Here is a 27,882-nt window from a genome sequence, read left to right as displayed (position 1 = left end):
GGTCATATAGTGACTCATGTGATCTTCCAGTTTGTCTGCAACTATTCCTGAGAGCAGTTTCCAAGTGGTGGGCAAGCACGTTATTGGTCGATAGTTTTTGGGAATCGGCCCCTGCTTTGGATCTTTTATCAGAAGCACAGTTCGTCCTTTGGTCAGCCATTCTGGATGGTCACCTTGTTCTATTAGGTATTCCATCTGCTTAGCCATTCTAGTGTGAAGTGATGTCAATTTCTTTAACCAGAAGGCTTGAATCATGTCATGGCCAGGTGCTGCCCAGTTCTTCATACGCTGCACTCTGCACTTAATGTCGTCTTTGCTGATGGTGAGTCCTTGCTGAGCCACAGTGTGTTGATGGTTTTCTTTAAGCCTCTTCAGCCAATTTGCAGTGGTGTTATGAGTGGTCTCTTTCTCCCAGATGTCCTTCCAGAACTTTGAAGTGCTAGATCGGGGAGGCTCAGACATTGGCCTCTGCAGTTCACCTTTGAACTGGGAATAGTTCAAAGGAATATACATATATATATATATATATATATATATATATATATATATATATATATATATATATATATATATATATATATATATATATAGACAAAGTGGACGCTGCACAGTTCGTTACAGAGTGCTCAATGATAAATCAGAGCTAAATTATAAAATATTTATAAGTGGAACTTCACTCTATAAGTTAAACATTTTATTACTAATAGTTTCATGTGGTACACTCAGTATCACACTCTTCAGATAAAATGTCTAAAATGAATTTCATACTCCAGTATTAATAACGCTGTTATGCAGAGTTAGATAAGCTGATAATTGAATAAGTGTACAGAAGCCAAAATCCAAATAGTTAAGTGATACAATTACGTAGCAAGAACTTAGATGAATGTCAGCATGATGATAATAGCTCGTTACGTTTATTAAGAGTGCCTAATGACGGTCTGTAAATAATAAAGAATTTCACCCATAGGCATAAGTTACACTTGTTGGAGATAGTGTTGTATGCTTTAGCATACCGTAGGGTCTTCCATGATATTGCGTAGTTGCGAGCTATTATCATCATGCAGACATTCATGTAAGTTCTTGCTACGTAATTGTATCACTTAACTATTTGGCTTTTGGCTTCTGTACACTCATCCAATTATCAGCTTATCTAACTCTGCATAACAGTGTATTTAATACTGGAGTATGAAATTCATTTTAGACATTTTATCTGAAGAGTGTGATACTGAGTGTACCACATGAAACTATTAGTAATAAAATGTTTAACTTATAGAGTGAAGTTCCACTTATAAATACTATATATATATATATATATATATATATATATATATATATACATATATATATATATATGTTTATATATACATATGTATATATATACATGTATATATATATACATGTATATATATACACATGTATATATATGTATATATATATACATATATATGTATATATATAGAACTATATTTCCCAACTAGGAGGCTTCTATCAATATATAATCCATGTTAGGAGGCTCTGAAAAATTAGGAGGCGTCCAGGGAGCCTCCTAATTCTAGCAGTGTTTATAGTGCTTAACAACCCTATAGAAGTATTTTAAACATGATTCCCATAATTGCCTTATATATCTATATTCATATATATGGAAAAGAGGAGACAACTCCAACAAAAATGTGTAATTTTCTATCAATAAATTACAAACTCTAGGAGGCTCTTATATATGGAACTAGGAGGCATATATCAATTTTAAAATATTCTTACTTTTAAGTGTTTTGGTATCGTTTCAGTTAATAGCACAATCTATTTAAAAACATATTGCAATAAGCTTATGACTAATCATCAGCCAATACAAGGAATTAGCAGCTATGTCGGATACAGTCAGTTTTGCTAATATTCATGATAGCTTTATTAGATTTGGGAAATAAAGTTGTATATTAACAAACTACAATACATTACAATTTATTTGCTGACCCTCTTTATGGTTTTCAAGACTGCCATTTAAGCACTCCCTTTTTTTGCACGGTTTCTCATTGATCTGCTCTTTTTTGCGAAAATTCACAATAATTGCACATTATGGTTTCCACTGATGTTTAAGCATGGCTGTAGTAAAAGTTTAAATAAGTGTATAATCAGTACAATTCATATTTTTGCTGCCGTTGCATCCAGCCACAAAATAAATCTTTTTTTGAAATTTTTCATCCGAATGCAATACCTGAGAGATGGTTTTTTAGTCGAAGATTTGATTTTTTAAATTTATTGAAATAAAGTGGCAAAAGTATAACCACAGTATATAACAGCTAGAGAGATGTGGCTGTTATAATGTTGCTGTGGCTGTTAGGACTATTAGTTCTTCACCCATGTAGTCTACTAGAGCTTGGTAGCAGCGGAATAACTACATGTAAGGGAGCACGTCACATTTGGTAAGTTGTTCATTTTATTTTAGTCAATTTACAGTTTATTTACTTGAAACATACAGTTGTAGAAAAGCAGTATAAATTTTATTTAATAAAGAAATAGGACTAGCGTGAAAAAAGTATGTTTCAATTATTATAATTTTTAAGGAATGTAACATAGAACACGTTTGATATATATATTTTTTACACCTGTTTATGTCATCCAACTGCTGATATTGTTCTGCATAGAAAAGTCAAGAAAGTTCAGCATTATAATACCATAAAGGAGAATATCAAAACTTTTTGTAAAATCCTAATTTTGGACTTTATTATTGTTACACGAATGTTCGGTTTTGTAACATCAACACAGACACGCCAGCTGACAATTAATAGTTATTTTAGTGAATCAGTTAATTCTCTAACATTAATCTATTTTCAGTTATTAATATAATAATTTTTGATGCTTTTTTATAATGATAAGTAAAGTTATTAATGTGGTTCTACCAACAGTCAAAACTGTTGTTAGAATATCATGATCATTATGTAATTGTATTATTGTTATCATGAATAGTGAGAGTTTGCGTATTTCAGTTATGATTTTGTAAGTAATAGTAGTACATGCATAGGCATAAGCAAGTAAGTGGTGTACATGCGGCCTTTGAATTTTAAAACTTTTAGTATTTAGCTTGAATCTTGTGTAGTAATTGTGTAGTAATTAAGAGCTTAGCTGTTTTATAGAGCTTCAGTAGTAGGAGGCAGACATTCAAGTTTGCCAAAAAACCTAACCAGTGAACTAAAATGTGTATTTTGCATTCATTTTGGTTTGTATATCTGTTTATGCTATTTGAATTATCTATTCATTTTTTTAGAAACTTGGTAAGCATTAATGCCAGTATATTCATCAGATGGCAGAGAGTATTAGACAAAGTTGGATGTTCTTTTCTAGAAAAGGTATGTTGCTAATTACACGTTGGTTTGCATAAAAAATATGTCAAAATAATCAAGGTTTCATCTACCGAATTTTATAATATTTTTTAACATGTACATAAGTATAGATTACAAACTATAAAACATTATATCAGAAAGGTTGTATTTTGAAATGTAGTAATGTTTGACGTTTTGGCAAAGTTACTATGATAAGCAAAACTTTAAATTCACCAACACAAAATTTACTGTACAAAGTTTTACTGTAACTAGCAAATGTATACCTGACGTAAGAATGTAACAGCATGCCCAAAATTAGTTTTTCTTTGTATAGTTGCAAATAATCAATGACGCTTCATAATCAAATTAATCAATTAGTTATAGATAACTGCAGGATGAGAAGCATTGATGGCCCACACCAAAGACTGATTTGCAGACATAAAATTAAAGGTATGCGATATTGCAATAAGTTGCTGTCAACTAGCACATTATACATGCGAGCCAAAAATTAGTGTGATAATTTGATATAGCCATAGCTTCAGTAAGAAAAGTTGTCAATTTTTACAGGCATTGTATTATTTCAAACGCTTACATAAACCATTATGCCACTTTTGTGTTCTATTCATCTATTATTGGCAGATTACATAATATAAATAGCGCAAACCAATCAAAGGAATGTAGCATAGCAAAGAGATTTAGTATTGCTCTTCTTAGTCTTTATGAGTCATGGTTGCAATTGCTGAGCACTTGCATAATTATATAAAATGAATAGTTTTCCATGGTTACTCATTACCACTTTTAGTTACTCAGTCAACACTGAGAGTAATTATCAGATTTGAGATATCATGTTTAGAGGCAAGAGATTGACAAATATTTTGTTGGTTTTTACTCTTACCCTACCGTATGCGAATTTATGCTAAATCTATCAGCAACTGCCGTATGCACATTTTTGCGAATTTTCCAACAATTGCGTGGTCACCTAATTTTATTATCCGTTAAAAACATAACGGATGATTTTAAAACTTTGATGGTATTGTCAGTGTGGTTCGAATATTTCTCTAATAGATTAGTCTAAGATAACCAGGCAGTTTCAAATTTTTTATTGAGAATTTCCAAAATAAAAATGGACATTTTTGTGTAAGTTTTGTTAAGTATTGCGCAAGTCAGAAAACATATAATTACTTACATGTATGTTGATGACACTATAGCCAATTCAAATTCAGATTTTTGTGATTACACAGATAATTAAAGTAGCAGCAGTGACTCTGATGATAGTGAGAATAATAGTTTTTTAAGTGTAAGGGACATTGTAGAGCATCGTTTTAGCTTCGTAGCGATTGTAGCTTCACATAGCTTTAGCAATGCACAAAGTGAAGGTACATTGATTTTTGCATAGCACTATATGTTAACATTTTAGCAAAATAAAATATATTACAAAAAGTTTCTAGATAAACTTTGAAGTTGAAACAAAATTGTATACATGCTTCATGTACATATCATGAAGATAAATTGGCAATTTTTGGTGAAATGGCTGGCGATAGGCCGGTAGCTTAGTTTGTACATGGGTGGCAGTAAAAGGGTAAAGCTATAAAAGAATTAGAGATACAAGTGTATGTATTTCCTTTTGAATGATTTAGTGAACTTTGATGATTCAAGACAATGAGTTTGGCGAATGATATATATGTATAAGATGCTGCTGAAGTTGCGCAATTCAACTCATGGCTTTTAATTATTACCTCAAAATGTTGAAAACACGCAATGGGAAGGGCCAGAACACTACTAAAACTCATAGTTACTCAAACCTGAAATACAGTAGGTTTTATACAAATTGCTATACAATAACAAAACTGCAAAACTATTGGTTAAAATATAAATAGCAATATATATTATTATTTTTGGCCTTCGGTATCGGGCAGCATGTATGCAGTTTGTTTGCTGATGTTAACAAAAGTTTTACTAATAAGCTACATAATTTGCTCAATTATTTGTGTCAACTTTAAAATTTAAAACAAATGTAGTGTTAGCACTTTTAGAATATACTACAAACAACGCAGAGGAACTTTTTGTGGCATATGACTTGAATTTAAAAGTTCTCTGAAAATGCAACTTGTATTCGCCCATTTTAATACTTTAAAATGTCAAAGGGAGCTCATAATGAAAGCAACTTTAATATAATTTCAAGATGCTCAAAGTGGTACGGATGTTATGTTGACAAACATTAAAAGGTCACTCTGTACTATGGCTAGTAAGTATTTACATGTATTTAGATTTTGCATTAATGCTTTCAATTAGGTAGTGTAAGAAATCTATTTACATTAGCTAAATTACCAGCATGTGCAATACCCAGCTTTGTTTCCTATTCATCCCAAACATTTTGCCAATGCTTATAATAATTCATTGCTCTTTTCAAATCTGATTTCTGAACCAAAGGTAGTTTTAGCAGTATAAGAACATATACTTCTCTTCCTATGGGTCTACTCAATTTTCTGTAGCAGCAAAGGCCATTGTTTTTAAAAGGTCTGTAAGAATTGTATTACTTATTTTGACTTCCATTGGTGCTCGTAGCAAATATAATTTCAGTACAATTTGCATCAATAAAGTTATTATTACTTGTTTGTAAAGTATTTGGAGCAAAACAATATTTTATGTGCACAGCAAACATTTTTGCTGCAAGCTTACCAAAACAAAATAAAACGTTTATTTTTATGTTACATTTTAATTAAACATCATGTTCTATTCAGTTATTGCTGTCAGTACTATACAGTTATTGCTGTCAATGTTCTTTGTGCATTCTTGGCACACTTTTATGTTAAACTTCCAATGCATTAAACACTTTAGAAATAAAGTGTCCAAACAAGGATGCATAACATGAGATTTGTCACTGGCTTGTTTTGACCTATATCTAGCACTCTTTAGCCAAAGGTGTCTAGCTTTACTAAAAAATTTGGTAGTGAAATTGTACATAAATTCATTGCCTGCATACACGTCAATCATGATGCCTATGCTGTTATTATGTGTGTTCTACTATTGCCTGCTTAGCTAATTCACTTTCTACTTCTCAATAGCCTCAGCCTCCGAATGAAAGCTATTGTTGTTATTCCTATTCTTTGTAACTTTATAATGAAGGAGGTTGTGGTTGGGCAGCTTATTTGCTTTTCACTCTATTAGAAGTATTGCAGCACAAGTATGACTGCAGTAATAAAATCTTCACAGAATTGCATAATGTGGTCTTATTCTCCAAGGTCTTCTCACTAGCAGAAATGACCTATGTACTTATGCAATTGTGGTTTGTGCTTAAAGTGATTCATTCTCCTAATGTGGCATGGCTTGCTATCTTCTTGCATGCTAGTCAATTGATTAAATAGATTGTAAGAAACAAGCCAACCTCACTCCTACACAACCTAAAGACTTATCACATAAGTTCAACCTTCTAGCGAGATTGTAGCCGCTAAACATTTTGCTTTTTTCACGCGTCTAACCATTTAGGGTTTTGCAGCAGCAGAAGAACAGACTAATCATGTCACAATTGGTATATTTGTTTGTCACAATTGTTTTATATTACTTTTGCCAATTTTGTCATTGAATTAATTGTACCATATTATGGTGAAAAGGCATCATGAAAAAGTATTTTATTTCGCCTCAATACCAATGCAAAAGGTTAGACAGGTAGTGGCCATTTTTGACCTGTAGGGCGAGCCACTTTAAATACTATATCAAAGCAACTTACTCATGTCATCAAATTGCGACGGCAAACAACAATGCATAGGTTTTCGCAGCTAATTTGGATTTGGATTTTACTGCCTTAATTGCAAGATCGTAATATTGTCAAGTTAAAAAGGTCAAGAAACCCCAACTTTATAATGCTAAAAGAATGAAATTATTACTAATTTTCATAAAATGATAACTTTGTATTTATACACGAGGGTAGCTTTGTGAGATTAACCGACACACATTAAAATAGTTATGGTAACATATAGCACAGTAGCCAGCAATTGATGAATATCTGTGACTCTGTCGATGCTCCTAACTTTTGTAACTTTTTAAAAAGCATTAAAATAATTATGGATGCTTTTTATTCTGATTAGTAGTGTTAGCTGATTGATAGCACCAAACAGGCAGAATTATTAGTAGCCTATACTTTACTGCCCTGAGCAAGCAAAACGCTGTATCTTGATATTTGTAAATTGTTCAGCACAAGCACAAACGCGTTTTGGTCGAGCCTGGCATCAGTATTAGCAGTATTTTAGTTGTTTTTTTTATTTATTATGGTGAGATATCCAACAATCTTTACCGAATTTTTTTTTCGTGAAACTTTAAAATCAAAGGAGTTATTTCACTTAGGGCATTTTGTTTGCTTAAATTGACAATTTACTAAGCTGGCACTAGGCAATCAAAACGCCCTATCACTGCAGATAGGGCCTTTTGATTGCATAATTGGAATGGTTTCTCATTGTTAGTTTGCCACAAGACCATTTGCCATGACTGGATTATCAAAGGATTACAAGTTTAAATTCTGATATTAACCCGCAATTGGTCAACAAAATGATATATGTTGCAATTCCTATTACTCATCCAGTCTACACATGGATTAAAGCTCTGTAATAGTCATATTTAGCTCAAAAGTTAAGAGATGATCAAAGGTCTAGGTATCCTTCATACCTGATGTCATGAAATGAAAGGAGTAAGTAAAATAGTAGTTTAAAAAAGATCAAACGCTTTTATTGAAAATAATTTAAAGCAAACAACTGAGCGCAATAATGTCAGTATTTTAAAAAAGCAAAACCTTCCAATGGACATGTAATTAAAACAGATTTTTCATCAAATCTCTGAGTCGGATCTTTAAATCGAGACTTTTGTCACTTAGAATCGTCCTGTCATAATAAATATATTATGATAAAAAATATAGCAATAAGATGAGCACTTAGAAGTGCACTAGCTTGTATGAGCTGCCTTAAAACAACCAAATATATATGCTTCAGTTTCGCTTCCCTTTGTTTATATACTCTTTGATTACATAATGCTGCTCATAATGTCCAACTTTGTGTATGTTCAGGCCAATCAAAACGCTGTATCTGCAGATAGAGAGCTTTGATTGCCACTTTATGTGTGGTAAATGTGGATAGGGCATTTTGCACATTGTGAAAAGTGCTATTTCTGGTGGTCTCAGATATATGAAATTTCGAGACATGTTAGATCTCAACCTTAATTACATATAAGCACAAAAAAGTGAATTTTGAAAAACTTTTCAGATAGGGCGTTTTGCTTGCTTAGGGCAGTATAAAGTTATGATAATGTATTATTTTCATTGTAATTAACAAGTTGATGCATTTTAGTCGTAATTTGATACGGATTTAAACTAGAGGCTGAGTCATAAGTAAGTGACTGGAGTAAATGAAATCCTTTAAATTGTTGAAGCTTTAAAATCTATGTTTCAATTTTGTAGAAGAATATCGCAAGAGATAAAATATTACTGCTTCATAGAATTTTAGTAATGGGAGGTAGGGACACGGATTTGCTGAAAAACCTAAAAACATCAGGCATCTTTTGCATCAATTTTTAATCTGCATAACATCTGTTTGGGCTATTAAAATTGTTTTGCTTATTTTGGTAGAAACCTGGTCACCGCATCCAAGCACTATATCCACCAGATGGAAAATGGTACGAAGCACAGCTGAACACTTTCTTGAAGGGGGTATGTTGCTGATTAACGGTTAATTTCCACAAGAGCGTGCCACATTAATAAAAGTTTTATTTCAAAAAATTTATAAGAAATAATATTACTATAAAATCTATGTTCGAATGCCATGGCACTGCATTTTTAACCCTTCCAATTATAGTGGCAAAAATTGTCGATTGTGCTTCATAATATATGCTCAATCTTTATTAGCTTCAACTCTATCTAAAACCTTTTTGTTATAGATTGTATTTTTCCAACACGTTAAAAAATAGTACTATTCAAAAAACTTAATGCATTCCTACTTCGTGCATTGCTAATGCTATGTGAAGCTACGATCCCTTCGAATCTCGAAAAACAATGCTCTACCATGTTCCTTACTCTTACGAAACTATTACTTTGACCACCATTGGAGTCACTATTGGAGCTGCTACTTTAATTATATGTGTAATCACTAAAATCTTAATCCGTCAGTCATCAAAAATCATCAATAATGTTATCAACATAAGTAATTATCTGTTTTCAATTCTGGATGTACTTGCGAAAGCTATAATAGCACTAAATATTTCGAAAATCAGAAAGAACAAATGTTTCTTTTTATGTTGAAAAGTCCTAAACAAAAATTTAAAATTGCTTCGTGAGTTTAGGGTAATTTTACAGGGAAACTTTTGGACAACACTGTCAATACCATAAAAAGTCTTAAAGACTGTTAGTTATGTTGTCAACGAATAATAAAATTAAGTTACTACGCAATTGCCTGGAAATTCGCAACATGCACATATGCCGGTCGTCCATTGATTTCGCCTAAATGCGCATGCAGCGGTGAAAGGGTTAATAAAATATTATGTAATCTCTAATTGAATCCCCATTCATTTAAACGCCCCTCTACTAGACCTGTACTATAATAGATGACGGTTAAAGATAGAACGCCACCGTTCAAGTGAACGTTACTTCTTTTGAAAAAAACACATAAAAACTATATAACACACAAACTAAGCTGTGATTCAGTGATAACAGATACACTGGGCGTTGAGCTAGCAAAATGCCATCGTTAACTGCTTATTCTAATGCTGTAGCATGTGCAAAAAATTTTAGCCTCAAATAGTAGTACAGATTTCATCATATTTGCTAAACCGTTTTTTCATATATGCCGAACTATCAAGGCAGCTTAAACAATAAAATTATTATCAGCCTGATAGAGTTATTAATTATTTCCACGGTGCTGCTTTCAAAGCTTTAACGAAAACACTGTAAAGCTTAGAAGTTAGAAAACTCGCTTCAATATGCATTGACAAAAGTATTAATTGCTATTGTTGTAACTGAGTCATTGTTAGTAAAAATTTGTCAACATTTTTCTATCCATCCTGTCCAAAATCGGATCCAAAGATCAAAGAATGTTGAAGTCGCAGTCAGCTGGAAGTGGTTGTCAATTAAAGGGTGACACTCTAGTTTTCAACACTTCTAGAGTAGCACTCAAATGAACATGGCCTTCAAATTAAGATTCTACCTTATGTCAATTAAGCTGTATTTCAGAATGTTATAATATTGGAGTTTTGGGTCAAGGTTAAAATAGCAAGCATAACTTTGCAAATATCGACGCAAAAAGATTTTAGTTTTAAGTAAGGCTCTGCTTTCATATATTTGCAAAACACTAATGCATGAATTTAAAAAAAGAATCCAAGGGTATATTTCTCTTTGTGTAGTAGCATCTAATCAAAAATGCATTGATTTTAAATAAGTGCAGAGTGACATACATGGATTATCAACACCGAAGAGTGATTTTCAGACATCAGATTAAATGTGGTTGATGCTATGATAAGTGGCTTTAAACTAACACAATGTACTAGGGAAACAAGGGTGATTATTTTGCTGTAGCTCAAATGCAGTAGAAAAAATAAAGGTGTCTAACTTTTCAAGTATTTCAGTCAAATTCGTTGCCTACATAAATGCTGACACTAGTCTTTGTGTTCTGCTGCTGTCAGGTTACAAAACATAGCTCTCCTAGTCAGAGGCATTTAGGTATCTAGAGCAATCTAGGTATTAGTGGTTTCAATGAACACCTGAACAATGGGTGTTTAACCACAGTGGTTGACCCCATAGATCAAGTATTAGCCTGATTAATGACTCAATAAATAGCTACCCAGTCAGGTCACACTAAGCTTAGCAGCAATCGTTCTGAACACTGGCCATTGAGACTGCTCAATGAATGTTAATCCTGATCATTTCTCTAATAGTTTGAAGCAAATAGAAATCCAAACTGCTCTATCGCATGCACACAAGTGGCACACCATTTAGTTTCATAATTAGCTACTAAAGTAGTATATAGAAGTGGCCATCAAAGTACCTTCTACAGTATATGTGTGTTTTGAATAACAATACATTGGTTAAGTATTATATTACTAAATGAGAAATGACACTAACGAGCATTAATGTCCTTATTGTTCACTTGTATCTGAGAAACCGTCAATTCTGTTTTGACTTGCCGCACATAAACCAGCTTATTTAACTTTTGAATGGAGCTGAGCAATGATATGTGATTCATCAAAGCCATAGCTTATCAGATTTTTATAAATGATAATTCACATTATTTACTATTTCAGTCAGCAGAAAACGGTAAAGTGCAGAGGAAATAGCAGAATTTGACAAGCACTGGACTGAAAAATCAGGCAAACTGCCAACAAGATCAATGTTGGATGCTATACACTCAACGCTGCCTAACAGAAGTGTTATAGTGATTCGGGCTCGAGCCAACAACTTGCTAAAGAAGGCTGCAAGAAAAAATGCCAGCTGAATTTTTTATGTTGTTGAACCTTCTTATTATCATTGCGTTGTATTTGTCAATAAATGTGCTCTTTTTGAAGACTAAAAGAGACCAACTCCGCAGTAATGCACTTGTATAGTTATTTTGTATCAAGCAGTCTTAGCTATTATTTTATGTACAGAAAATGTGCATAAAACAATGACTATGATAGATAATACAATACCGACAATAGATATTATCTGTTGTACTGCACTGTACACTATGATGTATTATTCAAGCAACAAGCTCTAAGATAAATTATAATAATTCTTTTAAAAAAAAACCAAATATAAGGAAATATGCCGCAGCAGCCAGTCTACTGACAACTTACTGTCAAACCGACAAGCCCAAAAAATTACTTAGAACGCTGTGCTTGACTAAAAACAATCAGAAATTCACTACACAATGAGAAATATATCTTTTTGGGTCATTTTCCAAATTTAAGTGAATGTGTCTGAGTAGAATGTTCTATCAATTTCTTGACAGTTCAGGGCATTATTATTACTGGTAAAATGTGATTAATAGCACTCAGTATTACTATTGATCAATAAAACCACCCAAAGTCAAGAGATCTAAAGTTAGAAAAAATTTGGTACTGTGCTGGGTCCAGCCCGACTGATCATTGCTAACAATAAATTGCAGTAAGAAAGAAGTTTTGAAAAGCGAAAATGCCCTCAAGATAGAATGTTATTGTATTTTTATTGGCTCTCTATGTGACATTAAGTTTTTCCCTGGGTTCTACATAGGCACAATGGGCTTGTTTGGAATCTACCCAATTTATGGTGCTGTGGTATTGCGCAGGTTTTGCAACCTGACACTCCATTCCCGAGTGGAGAAATGTTTTTACTTAACGTTCTAAGAGTGGCTTAAGATGAATAGAAAGACATTGCTGTTATTGTATGTTAGATTGAGTAACTAAGTATGTTGTGCAAGTAATTCATATTATTACTGTAGATAATATGCACAGCAAGCAAAGATGTGTGTGTTTCATTTTAGCAATCACAGTAACTGAGTTGCGTCCATGCATTGTTACCAACTAATTTTTTTAAGTTTTTGTATGCAGTGCAGCAGCGATATGTGACTGAATAAGAAACTATAACATAGACCATATTTATAAATATTGAGTTACATTATTCGTTTATTTTAGTGAGCAGAAAGTTATGCAGCCTAAAAGAAAATTGAGAGTTCAAAAAGCCATGATCGGAAGATTGAGGCAAACTACCAAAAATGCCAGAGCTGTATACTGTTAAAAAAAATTGGTGTTTGAAAATTATAATGATGACTTATGCCCAAGCCCACAACTTACTCAAGAAGCTGCAAAATTAAACTGGCAGCAGGGTCTTCTTGTTGTTGAGGCTTTTGTAATATCGCATTAAACTTGACGTCTGAATAAATTTACTCCGTTTGGTGACTAAGCAACGACCATTCTATGGTACTTGACTAGTTGAATTTTTTAGTATCAAGCATGGTGGCTGTTGTTGTTTTAAATACAAATTTGTTGATTCCTACGTTAAAGTTTAACATACTATACAATATGTAAGTTCTAACAACAATTATTGTTGTTTTATACAGATTGTTGTTTTATTGTACAGATTATAGCAGACTCTTAGTTGATCTATAAGTGATAGCAATATCCCAAATTATGTGTAAGCCATGGCACCTCTGCATTGATATGTAAGTTATAGCAACCTCCTAAATGATATATAAATAACAGCAGCTTCCTAATTACTATATAATTCATTGCAGCCTCCTAACTGATATATAAATAGTAGCTACCAACTATATGAAATTCAAATTATAGTAAACTCTTTTGTGATCTATAAGTCATAGCAACATCCTAAATTCTATGTAACCCATAGCAACCTCTGCATTGATATGTAAGTTATAGCAACCTCCTAAATGATATATAAATAACAGCAGCTTCCTAATTACTATATAATTCATTGCAGCCTCCTAACTGATATATAAATAGTAGCTACCAACTATATGAAATTCAAATTATAGTAAACTCTTTTGTGATCTATAAGTCATAGCAACATCCTAAATTCTATGTAACCCATAGCAACCACTGCAATGATATGTAAGTTATAGCAACCTCCTAAATGATATATAAATAGCAGCAGCCACCTAGTTAATATATTATTCATAGCAGTCTCCTAACTGATATATAAAAAGTACTGTAGCTACCAACTAGATGAAATTCAAATTATAGCAAACTCTCAGGCGATCTATAAGTGATAGCAGCATCCTAAATTATATGTAACCCATAGCAGCCTCTGCAATGATATGTAAGTTATAGAAACCTCTTAAATGATATATAAATAGCAGCAGCCTCCTAATTAATATATAATTCATTGCAGCATCCTAACTGATATATAAATAGTAGCTACCAACTATATGAAATTCAAATTATAGTAAACTCTTACGTGATCTATAAGTCATAGCAGCATCCTAAATTCTATGTAACTCATAGCAACCTCTGCAATGATATGTAAGTGATAGCAACCTCCTAAAAGATGTAAAAATAGCAGCAGCCTCCTAATTTATATATAATTCATAGCAGCCTACTAAATGATATATAAATACTAGCTATCAACTATGGGAAATACAAATTATAGCAAGGTCTTAGGTGATCTATAAGTGATAGCAACATCCTAAATTATATGTAACCCATAGCAGCCTCTGCAATGATATGTAAGTTATAGAAACCTCTTAAATGATATATAAATAGCAGCAGCCTCCTAATTAATATATAATTCATTGCAGCCTCCTAACTGATATATAAATAGTAGCTACCAACTATATGAAATTCGAATTATAGTAAACTCTTATGTGATCTATAAGTCATAGCAGCATCCTGAATTCTATGTAACTAATAGCAACCTCTGCAATGATATGTAAGTTATAGCAACCTCCTAAATGATGTAAAAATAGCAGCAGCCTCCTAATTTATATATAATTCATTGCAGCCTACTAAATGATATATAAATACTAGCTATCAACTATGGGAAATTCAAATTATAGCAAGGTCTTAGGTGATCTATAAGTGATAGCAACATCCTAAATTATATGTAACTTATAGCAGCCTCTGCAATGATATGTAAGTTATAGCAACCTCCTAAAGGATATATAAATATCAGCAGCCTGCTAATTAATATATAATTCATAGCAGCCTTCTAACTGATATATAGATAATAGCTATCAACTATGGAAAATTCAAATTATAGCAAGGTCTTAGGTGATCTATAAGTGATAGCAACATCCTAAATTATATGTAACCCATAGCAGCCTCTGCAATGATACGTAAGTTATAGCAACCTCCTTGTTGATATATGAATAGCAGCAGCTTCCTAATTAATATATAATTTATAGCAGCCTCCTTACTGATATATGAATAGTACTGTAGCTACCAACTATATGAAATTCAAATTATAGCAGACTCTTAGTTGATCTATAAGTGATATCAACATCTCATATTATGTGTAACACATGGCACCTCTGCAATGATATGTGCGTTATAGCAACCTCTTAAATGATATATAAATAGCACCAGCTTTCTAAGTAATATATAATTCATTGCAGCCTCCTAACTGATATATAAATAGTAGCTACCAACTATATGAAATTCAAATTATAGTAAACTCTTATGTGATCTATAAGTCATAGCAATATCCTAAATTCTATGTAACTCATAGCAACCTCTGCAATGATATGTTAGATATAGCAACCTCCAAAATGATGTAAAAATAGCAGCAGTCTCCTAATTAATATATAATTCATAGCAGCCTCCTAACTGATATATAAATAATTGCTATCAACTATGGAAAATTCAAATTATAGCAAGGTCTTAGGTGATCTATGAGTGATAGCATCATCCTAAATTATATCTTACTCGTAGCAGCCTCTGCAATGATATGTGAGTTATAGCAACCTCCTAAATGATATATTAATATCAGCAGCCTCCTAATAAATATATAATCCATAGCAGCCTCCTAACTGATATATAAATAATAGCTATGCACTATGGAAAATTCAAATTATAGCAAGGTCTTAGGTGATCTATGAGTGATAGCATCATCCTAAATTATATCTAACTCATAGCAGCCTCTGCAATGATGTGTAAGTTATAGCAACCTCCTAAATGATATATAAATATCAGCAGCCTCCTAATTAATATATAATCGATAGCAGCCTCCTAACTGATATATAAATAATAGCTATCAACTATGGAAAATTCAAATTATAGCAAGGTCTTAGGTGATTTATAAGTGATAGCAACATCCTAAACTATATGTAACTCATAGCAGCCTCTGCAATGATATGTAAGTTATAGCAACCTCCAAAACAATTTATAAATTGCAGCAGCCTCCTAAATAATATATAACTTATAGCAGCCTTCTCACTGATATATAGATAATTGCTACCAACTATGTGAAATTCAAATTATAGCATTTTCTCAAGTGATCTATAAGTTATAGCAACATACTTTATTATATGTAAATCAGAGCAGCCTCTCAAACAAACAAGTTATAGCAAACTCCTAAATGATATAGATTTTGGCATCTTACTAAAGGGTAGGTAAGCTGTGCCATGCTATGTAATGTTTCCATTGTGACTATTACATAAGTTACAATGGTAACATTCTAATTTATGTGTAAGTTGTAGCAATCTGCTAACTGGTAATCATTATTTTCGCTTACTCATTGAGGTATGAATTATTTTACCTTCAAATTGATATTTAATTTACAACAACCATCTAGACATTCTCCAAGTTTTGACAGTTTTTCTAGAATGCATATATACAAAGTATGATAAGGCGATGAATGTATATTGTATGATACCATATTCTCCTAAAATTTCCATAAAAATATATAATAATTAGGAGGTGAATAAATATATATATATCTACAATGTAGATAAATTAGACCATATAGGAGGCTTACCCATATATATTTGCGTTAACTCCTAATCCCTTATATTCCGAAACCTCCTAACTGGTATATATTTATTCAACTCCTAACTCTGAAATATGGGTATATATATATGTATATATCTATATATATGAAATAGATAACAAAAGAGCAGTGCTGCGATTAGCAACCAGCTTTGTCTGTTCACAAAAATGACAAGCCTTTCTGTAATTTAGTGTTGGAAAATGCATCATAATGCTTTTGAAACACAAAAATTGTAAGAGTTTGTAAAAATTTGAATTGCAAGATGTCTGTTTAAAAAACTTATAACAGCAAAGTTAACAGTGAAACGTATGCAAAGACTTTGGGCCAAGGAAAGTTTTTTTAGTAAAGTATGTTTCGGAGATTGTTATATTGATACAATGCATTATATAATCAACTTTCAAAAAAATTATGGAAGAAATAAGCTGAAGTTCATTACTGCCATAACTCATTTGCCTAAATGTTATTAAAAGTCTTCAATATGCTGATTTTCCATAGGTATTTTTAAGTAACCAAAGGAGGTAAATGCTAAAATACTGCTTGATGTAGTCATCTGGCAAACAGTAGTAGTTTTTGCAAAATGTGAAAAACGTATAGTAAATGGAAATTATTTTAGCGTGGTATACACTTTTGCCTACTGTGCATCTACAACTTATTGCAAAATTACTAAAGGCATGAAATATTTGTAGAATGTAATCTAAATGAAGCCAATGCCAAAAAACGTACCATAAAGTTTCAAGACCCTTGAACTTGAAACTCACCAGATTTTTTGTTGTAAACATCTGATATAAATTTAAACAACTGAACAGCTACATATAGTAGAAAAAACATATGTAAATGTGGTTAGATCAAGCATTACTGTGAACTGTAATACAATATTGCAAAAAAGGTACAATTAAAGCGCTATCAGATAAAATAAGCTTGTTTCAAATACTTTTATTTCCTATTTCGTTTGATATTGTCTCATTTTCTTTTGCTGGTCTCTAAAAATCAAATAAATGTTTAAGCTGCTCTTTTATAAAATTTTTATAGCTGCAAAGAATCAGAGCTGCATGAACTCTAATGCTCGTTTCAAGTGCAATGCAACCCAGTAAAACTTGTGATATTTTTGAACAGTGTACAATTACACCCCAGGAGCTTATATAGCTAAATAATTATTGATCCCCTTTTTTGCAGACATTTGTAATTTTGATTTTAAAATTTTTTTTAAAAATGTGTTGCTTATATTTCTATTTAAAAGATTAACAAAGCAACATATTTACTGCATTTAATATTAATATGACACTTAGCACATGTCATGTTGCTGTCATACTTTAGTCGTTTTTGTGTAGGTGGAATCGAGCTTTATTTAGGCAAGCACGGATTTAGAAAGGTACAAAAAATTCAACATGTTATCCTTTGTTGCTATATGTCAAACTTCTGTCTTCTTGAGTTCATAGCACTTTAATTGTAATAACCATATCCGGTGATGTTATAGTCATTTAGAAAAGACAGAGACAAGCGCAACACCTGATGACTCTGAGCTGATAAACACAACTACTCAAAGTGCCTTAGCTACAGTTTCTTTAGAGAATCAAGAAGAAACCAGGTAAAACCGAAATATAGTAACTGCATAATGTAGTAGATATATTTCTCTATATATATAGTGGTCACATTTCTCATTATATTCACAATAAAGGTACTCTGAATAAACCTTTTAAAAGGCACCACACGTAAAAAAAGTTGATAGAACTCATACTAAGACTATCCCCAATCAAGAAATACATAGACACACTATCTGTGAATTTTCCTCAGATAGCTACAAGTAGTTGAGCACCAAAACTCTAATTTACTAATTTCTTTTCAATGCAAGATACACAAAACTCAGAACTCTTGATGTCTTATATGCTAATGAGTCTGCTCATGAGACTTCATGTTTTACTTGAGGCAGGCTAAAGGTGAGGCACTGGCTCAGAGTGATTAATTATGAGAGATAGATTTATCATTAGTAAGAGTAAGGGTCTTTGGTTGGTCACATATGTTTCTAGTGTTTTGTCAAGGCATTGATCACACACTCTGTTGAAGGATCAATAGTGTCTATCACATTAGCCAAAATCTATAAGCAGTACTATTTGGTCATTAAACACAAATTTTTACTCTCTTATATAAAGAGCTTTGAAAACTTTTCTTTTTTAGATGATATCAGTAAATTGAGTAAATTAATTAAGCATGATAGAGACCATTGACACTGGCTGATATGCAGCCATCACACTGGTGTTTTTAAGCATATAAAGTGTTATTTCAAAATAGACATGTCAAAACTCTCTTTAAGCACTACGTTTTATAAAAAAGAAAGCTTTTGTTTTAGAATTACTTGTATCTAGAAAGTTTTAATTAAAGCTTTTTATAGTCATGGCCAGTTAAAAAAGCTGATGTTTTCTTTCTCTAGCTCTCACATTTCTAGACAAATCTACTGCTAAATGGGTTGCTGTTACAACGAATACTACGCCAATACTGGCAAATTTAGCCACATAACTTAAATTTAAATAATCAAAGTGTTCACAGTAAAAGTTGTATCAATGAAAATCTTCTGCAAAATCATTATTGTTTTCCAAAATTTAGTCTGGCAGATTAATTTTAGTGCGTATAGCAATAACTTTGGTTTCATGGGGACAAAATTTTAAAAATAAGGCTTTATATTCTAGCTTGATCAATGCCATGATATTATTCTTGAACGCTATTTTAGATCATCAGATTACCTGACATTAATTGAAAGCACTACCAATGGTTCAGCTGAGTCCTTTCTTGACAGGTCTACATTCAAAGAAACATTTATGGATATCTCAGTGACCGGAATGGTTAGCGATAGATGGACAAGGTAAACATCAGCTTTGACTAGTATCAATTATCTCATGTTATAGTCACTGGTCTTTTGCTTGAACTATTTGTTACAACCTGGCTACAAATTTAACTAATTTTAGCATGGTCTGTTTAAGGTTTTATTATGACAGATATATTAAGCACAGATACAAAGAATACTTGCTATCACATTATTAATATACCTTTTTATCTGTGAACCTTATAGTCTCCCAGATGAGCCAATGACAATCTCAATCTCTAATGACTCTGAGCTGACAAACACAACCTTCGAAAGTGATCTAGCTACAGTTTCTCTAGAAGAGCAAAAAGAAACAAGGTAAGATGAATCATATTGACTCATAGGTAACTTTCGGATCCTCTGTGCACTTGTCTTGTCCTGGCAGAGGTCACAGCTCCAGGTGTCAAGATGGCAGCCTGTATCCTCTCTCAAATATTCTTGTCCACAAAGAGCTCAGTCCTTCACAATCGGCTTTTTTTTCTTTTTGTGCAGTTTGGTCCAGCCTTGTCGGCTCCCTGCTATCTGCTATTTTTCTTCTATAGATATATCAGTGACTGGGGTTGTGGCAATACATGAACAAGATAAACAGCAGCTTTGAATAGTAGCATTTGTCTCATGTTATGGTCAATAGTGTTTTGCTGGAATCATTTATTATAACCTGGCTATAGATTTAATTAACTTTAGCTTGATCTGCTTAAGACCTTAATACGATTAATATATTAAGAAAAAATTCATAGATTACTTGTTATTGCATTGTCAATAGACTTTTTTATCTGCGAACTTTATAGTTTCTCAGATGAAGAAAAGCCAAGCTCTACACACAATGACGATGACCTGACAAGCACTACTCCTCAAAGTGAGCTAACTCCAGTTTCTTCACAAGATCAAAAGGAAACAAAGTGAGATATAGTTTAGAAACTTGTAGGTAACTTTAATTTAGCTGTTGAACCGTGATATAAAAAACTTAAACTAAATCATGTTTTTGTTGCACAGATATTAGTTATTTGTTAACTTTACAGTCTTTCAGATGAGCCATCAATAAGCTCTACATACAATGAGCTTGAACTCATCAACACAACTATTCAAAACCAATGTGAACAATAGTAAATCAATCAGATTAATGGTAAATGTAGGTGTGAGGCTCATTGTTTGAAGTATTTCAGTTAAATGATGAACTTAAATGCACAAAAATGTATGTACCAGTGTGCCAAAAAAATGATTATTCAGATTGATTATGCACATAACCGTTTTGTAAATAAATTTATTGTTTCAGATTAAAAGCTCAAACTCTGGTTTGTAAATCAGTCATTTCACAGTTTAAAAGATTTCTTGTTTCCTTTTTATTCCCTGTCTCCAAACTTTATGTTATTTCTGTTCAACAGGAAACGTTTTTTTAATTCAAAATCATACAAATATCACAATCTTCTAAACCGGTAAATTTCTAAAGCATCATTTTAATATAATTCTATGGCATCCATAAAGTAACTGAAGATTAATCTCTGTTCTTTTCTGTTAGGCAACTGCGTTTTGTAATAGTCAAAACAAAATAGTCTTTGCTTGCAACATTCACTCAGATAAATTTTTGCTAACCTAAAAATTAGTTTTTTTTTCTGCCCGTTAGGTTTTATTGAATTCAGATGGGTTTAAATATAGCTTACACTAAATACTATAGTTGCTCAGTACAGCTTGATTTTGACCAAATATTTTTATTATTATCTGCAACAATTATGGATCTTTAAGTTACATTACCGTTGTGAAAACAATTTAAAACATGGTTAAAGCGGAGAGAAAGTTGTTGTTGGAGTGATCAAAACTTTTCGAAAATAACAAAACTAAATTTTTTAAACCATATCTTTTATGCTCTATAATTTTTTGAGAAAGAAAATAAATCAATTAGTTTTGGTTTTGTTTAAAAGCTTAATTTCCTAAATTTTCAACCAACGTGGCCACATAACATACATGAAACTTTAGTGTCTCTTGCATAATTCTCTATAGCAGAATGGTATAGTATGACAACTATAAACAACAAATCACCAAAGTACCTGACAACTATTTTTTTATAAACTAGCACTAGGTAAAGACTAAATTTCAATAGTCTCTAATACATACACACTGCTTTTATTAATTCCTTTTGTAGCCAACTGTTTTGAAACTTCAAAAAACTTCATATGAAAGAGGCATGTGACAGTCTCCTATCATTTATATATAACATTGAGCTATATATGAATAAAAACTAGCATAATGAGTTATTATTTGCCGTTAGATAACAGTTTTATACTATAATAGTTAACAATAACTAATGATTACTGTTATATATTAGCTGTGCAGTCACGCTTTCTTTTAGCTGGGCTGTAATCGCATAATTGTCTATTAACCCATAGCTATAAGCTTGCTAAAAAAGTCAGTTCCTTTATGTGCTTCTTACATGTTAGCTGTGTTTTCTGAGATACAATACTTCATGTGACAATATAATACAACAATTGGGGTCAATAACGAACATTGTGGACTCACAGCCAGCATTTTCCTATTGTCTTGCTATGGATCCTAACATAAAAGCTTTGATCAATGCTATGCAGAAACAGCAACAACAGTTCCAGCAGAAACACGCTGATCTACCGAAGCAGTTTATCTTCTTGTTTGAAGCTACCAAAAGTGATAGTTCTGCATCAATACCAGTTGCTTTCGCCATACCCAAGTTTGAAGCATACGACAGGGGTAAAGAAAAATGGAACCAGTACCTTCAACGTTTCAATCAGCACTTCAATGTGTATCGGGTGGTAGACGACAGTCAGAACTGAGCGTGCTTACAATCTTGGGTAGGAGCTAAAACATATGACTTGTTGTCAAACTTATTTTGCGCAGAGGATATTACAAGCAAGTCATTTACTGAATTGTCGGAGAAGCTTAATGAACACTTTGCAGATACCATCCATGTTCAGGCAGCAAGATTTGAGTTTTCTAAATGTAAGATGAAGACTGGTCAGTCATATGTGGATTGGGCTGCAGAACTTTGTGGACTCGCACGGCACTGTGCTTTCATGTGTAAAAGCACAGGCTGTCGCACTAGTTATGTTGATGAACTAATTTGTGACATAATCATTAAAGAGACGCCACATGCTGATGTACTTTGCCAGTGTCTACTTGATGCTGATCCTTCTCTTAATGATGTTCTTAAGAAGGCTGCAGCATTCATCAAGACAACAGAGACCAGTAAAATTCTCAAGGGGGAGATAATTTATCCGGCTCTTGAAGACACAGTAAACAAAATGTCAGGTCAGTACAAGCAAAGATCATGCCGAGGTCAACAAACCAATAGAAAGCAACAAGCTAATGCACAGAACACAGGTATGTTGAAGTCTTGCCCTAGCTGTTACATTAAACATGACAGAAAAATTGTCCCTGCAGAGCATTTTTCGGCAAGAAATGTGAGGTCAAAAGTCACATTGAGGCTGTCTGTATGGCTAAGACCACAGCACAAAGTCAGACAGAACAGTCTGCTAGGACAGTTGAAAACTCTGTGTTAAGTTTGCTCATTGATGCAAGTGAACCTTATCATTCAGTACATGCAGTTTCAGATAATCTTTTCTAACGAGTCAATATAAAGGTTTGGATCAAAACTGTTGTCAATGGTCATGATGCAATGTTTTAATGGGACACATGAGCTACTTGCTCTATAGTTGATTTGCAAGGCTACGAAAGTCTTGGATCACCTCCCCCCTGTTATCTGTCAGTACCCATCATAAAGCGTATGGGCAGAGTGAGTTAGAGATTAAAGGACAGTGTTGAGTTAGTGTGAAGGTAGGATACATGGAAAAATAAAATCTCAAACTTCTTGTTGTAAACACAACACACGGTTCAAACCTTTTTGGTTTAGATTGGAGTGACAGATTTGGTCTGTCGCAGCAGAGACTAGCTATATTGACAAAAGGTAGTTATGATGTTACCAGTACTGTCACAGGAATTAACCCTATTGGATTAAGGGACAAAATCACTGCACTCTCCTCTAAGTACACTGATGTCTTTAAGGCAGGTATTGGCCGATGTAAAAAAATAAAAGTACTAGTATGCTTGAAACCAGGAAGCACACCAAGCTTTTCTAAGCCTCATGTACAGCCATTCTCTAGACGCCAAGCTGTAAAAGAAGAGCTAGATCGATTAGTTAAAGCTGGTTTTCTGGAACAAGTGGACTTTAGAGATTATGCTGCTCCAATAGTAGTAGTTTCCAAACCAAATGAAAGAGTGCGTATATGTGGTGATTTCAAGATGTTGAACCAACAAATTTCAATTGATCAACACCCATTACCAAGCCTTGAAGAATTGCTAGAGAAGATGAAAGGCGGGGTACACTTTTCCAATATGAACCTGGCAGATGTCTACTTGCAAGCAGAGTTAGATGATAATGCAAAGAAGTTGTGTGTCATCAACTCTCAACGTGGTTTGTTTCGCTACAACAGGATGTGTTTTGGATTGGCATCAAGCCCAGCACAGTTTCAGCGATGCATGGACTCAATGATTGCTGACTTACCTGGAGTTGCAGCATACTTGGATGATCTGATTGTCACTGGTAGCAGTGAGAGTGAGCGCTGGTCTAATCTCGACAAACTTTTAGCTAGACTACAGGAGTGCGGGCTCCGCATACAGAGAGAGAAATGCGAGTTCTTTAAGAATGCTGTTGAATACCTAGGTCACATAATACACAAGAACATCAAGACTCCCTCGACCGCTGCAATAAAGGCTACTGAACTGCTTCCACGACCACAGAACCTACAAAAGCTACAGGCGTTTTTGGGCAAGATCAACTACCATGGCTCATACATTGCTAACCTGTCTAGCAAAACAGCCCCCCTCTACAAGTTTCCTCGTGAAAAGGTCGAGTTTGACTGGACTGACGAGTGTGACAAGACCTTCCATGTTTATAAAGAAAGTGTCATCAAGGCTACCAAACATACCCATTTTGACCAGAGTAAACCGCTGGTTCTAGAAACAGACGCATCTAACTATGGAATTGGGGCAGTACTCCTACAAGAGGAAAATGGAGCTGAAAGACCACTAGCACATGCATCAAAGACATTGAGCGTGCACCAAAAGAATTACTCACAGATAGAGAAAAAACCGCTTTCTATCATCTATGGAGTGACTAAGTTTAGACAGTATCTATATGGGAGATGTTTTACGCTCACTACTGATCATTAACCCCAGGTTGCCATGTTTTCACCAGAAGAGAATATCCCCGTTTTAATAGCTCAGCGACTGCAGAGATGGCCCCTCACACAAATGGCTTATTATTATGACATTAGGTACAAACCTACAGCACAGCACGGCAATGCAGATGGCTTGTCCAGGTTACCTAAAGGGGCAGACCCGAAGTTTGACCATGATGAAGAGAAGGAGAGCATTGAGGCCTCACACACTATACAAAAGGAGCTCGATCATGGTCCCCTTGACAATGGGGCTGTTAAACAAGAAACCATGAAAGACACATCACTACAGATAGCGAAAGAATGGATACTGAATGGCCTTTAGCCCAATAAGCTTACAGCTAGCTATGAAAATTTGCGGCCATATTGGAATATGAGGGAGTCTCTTTTTGTTCATGGGGAGGCTGTGCTTTTGCAACGTAATGACACTGCCAGAGTTTTCATTCCACAGGCTCTGAAGAGTAAAGTGTTAGACTTGCTGCATACATCACACTGGGGTGTAGAAAGAGTAAAACAGCTTGTTCGTCGATACGCATGGTGGCCTAGCATCAATGCAGACATAGAACAGCTAATCAAAGCTTGTGAACTTTGCCGAATCTATGATAATGACCAAGCCAAGACTTACCAAAGTTGGCTGTCTACCCAACTACCATGGGAACGAATTCATTTGGATTATGCAGGACCTTTTAAAAGTCAAATGTGGTCAATTTGTGTAGATGCACATTCCCGATATGTGTATGTAGCTATGTTAGATGTAGGAAAAAACTACTTCTAATAACACAATTGACGTGCTACGACAGATCTTTGTACATGAAGGTATTCCTCGTACTATTGTTACGGGTAACTGCCAACAATTCGTGTCAAATGAACTTGACCAGTTCTGCACCATGCATGGCATTAAGCATATAGCATCACCCGCATTCCATCCTGCATCGAATGGAGAAGCGGAGAGATATGTCCTGACTTTAAAGCAATCTGTAGAGATAAATTGGGCAGGAGGGGAGAAAATCGACACTGCCCTACAACTGTTTTAACCACTTACAGATGTTTGCCTCATCCCTCTTCGAACTGGAAATCACCTGCTGAAGTTCTACATTGACGACACCGAGAAATACTCTGACCTTGCTAAAACCAATTCAGAGCAAGAAAACTCTTCACCAGGTCAAGCATGTTTTACATCATCATCGTATGAAGTCGACTCTTTGGTTTATGCAAGGAATTATAGCTCTGGCCCATAGTAGATACCTGGAACAATGATTAACAAGCTGGGTAACATGATGTATGCTGTGCGAACAGACCGTGGTGTATGGAGACAACATGCCAATCAGCTACACGCTAGACTTCAATTTAATGATACATCGACCAATGACAATATCATCACAGCTTCAAATGATCTTAACATCCAACCTGCCCAATCTGTACCTGATGAGAGACCAGTACAAAGTCCCAGATATCCTACTCGTAATAGAAGACGACCTGATTACTTTGACATATCTAAGTTCTAACAAGGTCATGACTAACCATAAACTCTGAATAGTGAGAGAGATGTGTTACATATTAGCTGTGCAGTTACACTTTTTTTAGCTGGGCTATATTCGCATAATTGTCTAATAACCCATAGCTATGGGCTTGCTAACTAAGTCAGTTCCTTTATGTGCTTCTTACCTGTTAGCTGTGTTTTCTGTGATACAATACTTCTCGTGATAATACAATACAACAATTACAACTCAAGTCATTACTTGGTAGCGGTCAGCTACTCAGAATGTTTGATCTTAATCAACTAATCACAGTAAGTGTTGATAGCTTACAAAATGGTATAAGAGCAACTATTCTGCAAAAAATGGTCAGCCAATTGAGTTAGCAAGCTGTAGCTCAACTTGCCCAAAGAACTTACGTGCAAACATAAAAGGAATTTCTAGTTATACAGTATGTGTTAACTAGATTTCATCAATACATTAATGGTCATAAATTAGTGGTGGAAACTGATCCTTTACTGTTGCTTGGCATAACAAAAAGGTTGCGTGACCTCCCACCTAAATTACAAAAAATGAGACTTCTAACTCAGCAGTATAATAATGACCTGGCTCACAAACCTGACATCAGGATGTTTATTGTTGATGCTTAGAGTAGGGCTTACCTCAATGACTACTGTCCATACAGTGCAAACTTAGTAAAGAGCATGAGCTACTGCATGCTAAAACCACTGAAACTTTGTCAATCATAACACTCCGAAAACGCTTTATCAAAATCACCATAGACAACCCTACTTGTGGACGACCCTACTTGTGACACACTAAAGTCATACATAGTAAATGACCAAGATACACACCTCGGCTAAAATCAAGACGCCGGCCGTTGATTTTGAGAAAATGCCTAATAAATCGGCCATAAAATGTGTCATCAGGATCGAGCCTTTTGTCAGTGTTGCCACCTAGACAATAATGAACTGTAAGCAATGCAGGGAGAACCCAACACTTCAAGACTGCGTGGGATCGTCACCAGTACTTGGAGATCTCAACTGCGTGTTCCACAGCATTACACCATTTTTATGTGTATTTTTTATGACAACATGTTTCGGGTGATCAAGTAATTTACACCATAGGGCACCTAGAGGTAGCATGTGCATGATTGCATTATATGTAGTCAATTTGAACACATGGGAACCTTGTTGAAAATGTGAGAATTGCCTTTCTACCTCCAGATGAAGCCATGTACTTCTACTCTGACAGCCACTCGATAACGTCACAAGCAGCTAAAAGTCAGCCTAATCAAAATACACAAAATAAGCCTAGTGAAGCATGCCAACCCAAAGGCTTATTGAGTCGCAATCTAAAACCAAATCAAAAATTGAGATTCATTTTCCACAGCCAAACGATTCTGGACCTGCGAAGCAGCCAAAATGGCTTGTCTACATTCCAAATGCCAAAACAATGAGACAAAGAGAAAACACTCTCGACGGCTTCAAACAACTGGCTTGTATCTTCAGATCTTCTTACCAGACAAACTCCTACGCCACTGCCAAAAAGAGTGTGTCTACCAGCTACTTGGGAACAGCCGTCAATTGCAGCAGCAAACCATTCTGATGGC

The 27,882-nt window shown here is 34.1% G+C and overlaps 1 protein-coding gene across 1 annotated transcript in view; it reads left to right on the top strand.

Annotated features, from left to right (window-relative positions):
* The window catches only part of LOC137400427 (serine-rich adhesin for platelets-like), a 32,311-nt gene extending 11,610 nt beyond the window's left edge, over positions 1–20,701 (top strand). Inside the window, exons 10-14 of the mRNA XM_068086755.1 lie at positions 18,218–18,328; positions 19,466–19,597; positions 19,805–19,915; positions 20,386–20,496; positions 20,617–20,701. Coding sequence (XP_067942856.1) covers positions 18,218–18,328; positions 19,466–19,597; positions 19,805–19,915; positions 20,386–20,496; positions 20,617–20,701 — 550 coding nt within the window. The remainder of the gene's footprint in view (positions 1–18,217; positions 18,329–19,465; positions 19,598–19,804; positions 19,916–20,385; positions 20,497–20,616) is intronic.
* The last annotated feature ends 7,181 nt before the right edge of the window (positions 20,702–27,882 follow it).

Source organism: Watersipora subatra, chromosome 7 (genome assembly GCF_963576615.1).
Source record: "Watersipora subatra chromosome 7, tzWatSuba1.1, whole genome shotgun sequence".
Lineage (NCBI taxonomy): Eukaryota > Metazoa > Bryozoa > Gymnolaemata > Cheilostomatida > Watersiporidae > Watersipora > Watersipora subatra.
The sequence above is the reverse complement of the archived record's forward strand: the minus strand, read 5'-3'. Positions and strand labels throughout refer to the sequence as shown.